Source organism: Lynx rufus, unplaced genomic scaffold (assembly GCF_022079265.1).
Source record: "Lynx rufus isolate CCGP_SWC_20201006 ecotype Redwood Valley unplaced genomic scaffold, mLynRuf1.p SCAF_16, whole genome shotgun sequence".
Taxonomy (NCBI): domain Eukaryota; kingdom Metazoa; phylum Chordata; class Mammalia; order Carnivora; family Felidae; genus Lynx; species Lynx rufus.
This window is the reverse complement of record NW_025814830.1, coordinates 29,623,959-29,629,958: the sequence shown is the minus strand read 5'-3', so window position 1 is coordinate 29,629,958 and position 6,000 is coordinate 29,623,959. Positions and strand designations below refer to the sequence as shown.

Below are 6,000 nucleotides of genomic sequence, written 5' to 3'. Positions count from 1 at the left end.
GTCTGGGCCCCCCAGGATGGTGGCCCCATCTGTCTTTCCTCCTCTGCCCCTGAGGGCTGGCAGGACACCCACAGCTCTGGACAAACTCTGTTTTCTTCACCGAGACAGAAGGAAGCTGCGCTATTGGCTGCAGGGGCCACATCAACACCTCCCCGGGGCCTCCTCAACCTCAGAACACGGTGCCTGAGGGCCCCCCCCCGCCTGGCCTTGCTGGTTTGAGCCGGATTCACTGTGAATCTGAGAAGGGAGAGCACGACTGACTACTCACATTCTGGAGCAGTTGCCAGAGACCCAGGTGATGGGAGAAAGTGAACGGGTCATCCTTGAGCCCGCAAGCACTGGGGGTGAGGCCCCATCCCGGTCGACCCCAGAGCTACTTCCCTCAGCCTCCCCTCCCCTGCCGCCTCCCACCTCCTCCTAGACTTCCTTCCAGGCGCGGGACTCGACCCCTCTGACCATCAACCACGTGCCTTTTGCGATAAGTCAGTCTCAGAAGCATTTCCAGACCTACGAGGAGTCAGGGATGGGGGTTCCCCAGAAGGCAATGGGAACCTCCAAAGTGTGCAAGGAGGGATGATGGTCCAGAGAAGAAGGGGCTCGTGCCAGAGGGCCGAGATCCAGGCACAAGGAGGAGGGAGGCACTCGCCGTGGCCTGAGCCCTGGGACCCACACGTGGTTGGGCTGGTCCCACCCTGGCTTTTGGTGACGCAGCCGCACTTGACCAGAAAAGACCCCAGGAGAGGCTGAGCAGTGGCTCCCGCGGCCCCCACCCCAGCCAGCACCCTGCCCCAGAGCCACCCCCACACAGGAGGAGACCCTGGGACTTTGAGTATGAGTCACCAAGTGTAGTGCATGCCCATTCTGGGCCAAATGGTGGCCTTGGCCCCCACACCCCTCTCCCCAGCACAGAACTCTCAGAGATAAAGCGGAGGCCAGTGGTGCGGGCACTCGGCACCCCGGCCCAGGCCCTGTGTTACCACGCCTTCTGATGTCCGGGGGAGGGGCGGCTGGCGGAGGGTGTTTCCTCCTCCTTCCTCAGTGCCAGTGGCTGGCGCTTCTTTGTCAAGTGCAGAGAGCGGTCTGAGAGGCGACGGAGCTCTGGTCCTAGGGGTGGGGTGGGGTGGCAGTCCAGGCAGGGAGGCGGGCAGCTGGTCGGTGAGGCTGGGGCTCAGTAGAGGCCACAGCCCCGCAGGTTTTTGGCGATGATGACGTCCGTCACGGCGTCAAAGACAAACTGGATGTTGTTGGTGTCAGTGGCACAGGTGACGTGGGTGTAGATCTCCTTGTGGGCTGACTTGTTCTTGCTCTCGTACTGGGCCTGGATGTAAGCCACGGCCTCTGTGAAGGCACTGGGGCCTGCAGGAGAGACCAGGTGCGGAGCTGGTGAGTCGAGGCCGCCACCAGGGTGTCCATCAGACCCAGGGCCAGGACCTCCCGCTGACAACCCTGAGGGCAAAACCTGATTGGGGGAGGGCAGCCTGACGGCTCAGCTAAGTCAACAGGGGGCCACGCAAGCAAGTCGGTGGTCCACGTCCAGTTTGAAATGAAGCAAAAAGACCAGATCTCACCGTGCCTCGTTCCTATTAAGGGTGAGTCATGTTTCGTGACACTTCTGTTTTCCTTTTAAATCTGTCCCCACTGACTCCTGATGCAAATGTTCTTTCTTACCGTGGGTCCTGCTCAGAGAAGGTGGGCCCCTGGCTGATGCACAGCCTGCAGACAGGTCCTCCCCATGTCACCTCCTTTGGCCACTGCTGGAGGTGAGCCACCTGGGCCTCCTCCCTCCTTCTTCTCACCCCTCCCCTTTGTCACAGTCACGACCTGGGATTCACAAGTGCCTGGCTCTGCCACCTTCCTGGGGAGTGCCACACTGCTCTTCCCAGGTGAGCCCGGGAGAAGCACCTGCTGTCTGGGGAGAAGCGAACAGGACTCCCCGCTTTGCACTGAGGCCCCCACAGGCTGCAGGAGTCTGGGCCCAGGCAGAGTAGGGCTGCCACGGCTGACTAAGGGCAGCCGGGCAGTGGGGCTGGATCTGGGAGCCACAGTGCTAGGCTAGGGTGGCTGCTATATGGACGGGAAGCCTGGGAGTGGCAGACCTGGAAGGGGGTCCCAGCCCCTCAGGCACATGAGCGCACGGGCCTGGCCTTGAGGGTCTACCAGAGCACAGCTCCTTTTGTGATCTGGGCTGGAGGTGAGGGAGAGCGTCCTTGGGACTGACACATAGGCACTCAGACGTCCTCAGCCCCCAACCAGCCTTGGGGACGGACCCATCCTGCCTGCTTCCGCTATACCACAGGCCACAGCCCAGGTCATCTAGGGCAGGATCCACAGACCAACTCAGGGCTAAGAGAAGGCTGACGGGTGGGCATGAGGGCCTTGTCCATCTTTGGGTGCATGCCACTGGGGACCTGGCCTCGAGGAAGGGGGGGACGGTGCTGCTAGCCTGGCTCCATCATGACCCCCACATCTACTCTCAGGGAGGTGGGGGCTTAGCCTGGGGGCTCGCCTGACAGGCCTGCCTTGTTGGGACTCTGCCCTCGCCCTGTGCTTTCCAGGCCTGGGGGTGGTCAGGCTGGGAATGCCCACTTCTCCACCCACTCACCCGTCTGCTCAGGCCCTGGCCATCTGGAAGAGCCAGGGGGCACTTGGGCCATTCTAGCCGCCTCTGCTGGGGCCCTGGTCAGGCTGCTTTCCCTGGCTGCTCGTACATCCCAGTTAGGTGAACCACGGCAACATTAGCAGAGGTGGCTCTGACGTCCTCAGCCCCTCTGCCAGGAGGCCAGGGTCTCTGCTGCTTGCAGACCTCCGTCATAGCCAACGGATCATTCCCGTCTTCTAACTGCCCCTGTGGGAGGTGCTCTTATGGCGCTCGTTAGTTATCATCACGACTGTGACAGTAATAGCGAATGTTTAGTGAGCACTTACTATGTGCCAGCTGCCATGCTAAGCTCCCCATGCTCATTAGCTCACTTTGTCCGCACGGCAAGTCCTGAGGGAGGGCTGCATAATCACAGCGATTATCCCCGTCTCACAGACATGCGAGCTCCCAGAAGTTACCTAACCTGCTATGAGTGTTGGAGCCGGGCGTGAGCCTCGGGCTGCCTGACTGGAAGCCCCGGCTTTCAACCCCCTCATCATCCTGCTGTTGTCGCCTCACTGATAACCTGTGTTTACAGGTGACGAAGCTGCGGCTCCAAGAGGCAGCAGAGCCAGGACTGTAGCCCTGCTTCCTCCGACCAGGAGGCCCCGGCGGGCTGCCCGGCCCGCCTCACTACGGCACATTCCGGGGGCCTGGAGGCCCGTCTTCTGTTTTGGGCTAGGTTCTTCCTCCCAGGGTCTGGGGCATCCTCAGAGCACAGGAGAGGTGGACTGGACTCGGCGGGGGCGGGAGGCGCCGCCCCCTCCGGCATTAGCGCGGCCAGAAGCCTGCTGTGTTGTCCCTGCTGTCCCTGAGGGGCAGGGGGGCTCTACCTGTGTATTCAGGGAAGCAGATGGTTAGCGGGGACTTCTTGATCTTCTCTTCAAATATGTCCTTCTTGTTAAGAAACAAGATGATGGACGTGTCTGTGAACCATTTGTTGTTACAGATGCTGTCGAAAAGCTTCAGGGACTCGTGCATGCGGTTCTGCAACAGAGCGGAGAGGCAAGTGAGGGCTGGCGGTGCCCGGGGCCCTGACTCACCGCGGCCACCGACACAGCGGAACAAGCAAAGGAAAGGCCCACCAGCGTGGCTGAACGTACCACCGAGGGACAGAGACAGGGGGACCCACAGGACAGACGGGACACGGTCCCTACTTCATTCCACACGCAGACAGGCTGGGGCAGAGCAGGGCGGGCAGGATGGAGAATGCTGCCCCCCCACCCCCGGAGGAGGTCTGCCCTGGAGGGGGCAGAGAAGGCCCCGCAGGGGCTCCGGCTTGCGGACAGGACATGCACCATGCACGCAGGGACAGCACTGCCATCCAACACGTCTACACGGAACCAGGGGCCATGCAGACTTCTCTACTGGGATCCCATTCGGTTTCACCCGCGGGGGTGGGAGGGTGCACGCATTCCGTTGGGAAACATTAACCGAGGACTGAGAGATCCTCGAATTAATCCAGAGTTGGAAGCAGCCACCAGGGGGACAGCGTCTAGGGGGTGATCTTGCTGTGGCCTTGGTGCGGTTGGGGGATCGGGTTGGTTGGCTGGGCAGGGCTGGGCCAGGGGCGGCTCTGGGGGAGCTCGTTGTTGGGGCTGGTTTCTCAGTAGAGCGGCCAGAAGAACCCCAAGAAGAAACCCAGCAAAACAGATTAAAACAGAAAGGAAGATAAAAACCCAGCGGAACACAGGAGAGAAAGAGAGAAAAATGGAAATATTGGTTCAACCAGTCCCGGGGCCAGGAGGTCAAGGCCAGCCCATCCAGAGGCCCCTACGCAGGCCGGCCTAGGCCACGGTGCCCGCCACAGTGCCCGGGGACTGGAGATGGAAGGCGAGGGTGGGCAGGGAGGGCATTCACAGCAAAGTCACCCAGCGGCGCCCTGACAACCTGGTGCTTTCAACTCTTAGCTGATGATTTCGCTTGGAGGGAGGCGCTTCATACCTGCCCAGCTTGGAGGGTCTCTCAGAATCTGCTCATGGTTTTGGCCTTGGTTTGGCAAGTTAAGGCCCTGCAGGCAGTGGTGACGGTGGTGACAGTGAAGAAATGGCGGCAGGCTGAGGCCCAAGGCCGCTGGAGCCACAGGCCTGAGGTAGGAGGCCAGGATATAACCCTCGGGGTGCTGGGGTGTAGTGGACAAGGAGGCCCGCTGGCAGGTGGGCAGCCTCCAGTCCCCCGGCTCCTGGCCAGCCTCTAGGAGCCGCCTCCAGACACCTGTCCTGACAGTCCCAACTTCTGCCCCAGGCCGGGGTGGGGGGGTGGTGGGCGGGGACGCGCAGGCTGACCCCAGAGGAAGTCTGAGGACCAAGGACTGGTCAGCAGGGCCTAACTTTTGCCTCCCGGGGGGCCGAGCGTCCGTGTCCTCCAGCTTGTCCTTCGGCCACACGCTTGGCCAGAGTCCCGACAACGGTCATCTACCGTGCGCAGAGTCCTGAGTGCGGGTGTCTTTCTGGCTCCGCGTGTGGCGGGTGTCACGGCTGCCCGCCAGGCCGCTCTGCCACCACGGCCACTTTACGAAGGAGGAAGTGGAGAGGCAGCCCACACTCGCCCAGTGGCAGAGGCGGGGCCAGGCCCCGGGCCACGCCCGTCTGGCTCCTCTGCTGCCAGATGCTGCCGAGTCCCAGACGCACAGACGTTTGCTTAGCTCTAGAGCAACGGTAGGTATCGTTCTTGCTGCCCCCGCGGCAACGAGCCGCCTGGTGAGCTGTTGTCATGTTGAGAAGCCCGTTCCTGCAGGGGCTGCTGCTCTGCCCAGGAGGTAGAGGCAGCCTGCTTTGGGGAGGAAAGGGCCCCAGCGAAGGCCCGTTCCTGGCCTTGGTTTCCCCACGGTCCTGGGCCTCGGCGCTTATGAAGAAGGGCAGGGGAAATGGGGCAGGAGGAGAGAGGAGGGAGGGTGGGAGAGGGACAGTAAAGGCAAGAAGGGAAGGAAGGCGCAGGCGCCTATGGGGAGAGCTCCCCAGGGGGTGCGGTCCACTCGGTAGCAGGGCCGGACCAGGTGGGCAGACGGGGAGGGTACCGAGCACAGTGCCCACGGCTGCCCGGCCCCTCGTTCACTGGCAGCCCCGGGGGGCCAAGGAGCTTGGGGCCCTGTAGCTGTCGGACCCTTTGCTTCTGCCTGACGCTCCAGAGGCGAATGAGAGTCTGGCCCTGCGGCTGTCGAGCCCAGGACTCGGGTGTAAGCTGTGGGCAGCCCTGAGAGGGCAGGCCGCAGGAGAGAGGGGCCCTGTGCACCGCCACCCCCCCCCCCCCAGCTCTCTGCTTTCTTTGAAACCCGTGGCTGGGTTAGCATCAGGTTCACTGTGCAGCCCTGCTTCTTACTCCCGGGTATTGGAGGGAGGAAGGACAAGGCGAGTGGAGCCCCG

The 6,000-nt window shown here is 62.4% G+C and overlaps 1 protein-coding gene across 1 annotated transcript in view; it reads right to left on the bottom strand.

Moving 5' to 3' along the window:
• Positions 1–385: 385 nt before the first annotated feature.
• Positions 386–6,000, bottom strand: part of GNAO1 (G protein subunit alpha o1) — a 158,707-nt gene continuing 153,092 nt past the window's right edge. Inside the window, exons 7-8 of the mRNA XM_047078424.1 lie at positions 3,472–3,625; positions 386–1,356 (exon numbers count right to left, since the gene is read on the bottom strand). Coding sequence (XP_046934380.1) covers positions 1,169–1,356; positions 3,472–3,625 — 342 coding nt within the window. The 3' untranslated portion in view covers positions 386–1,168. The remainder of the gene's footprint in view (positions 1,357–3,471; positions 3,626–6,000) is intronic.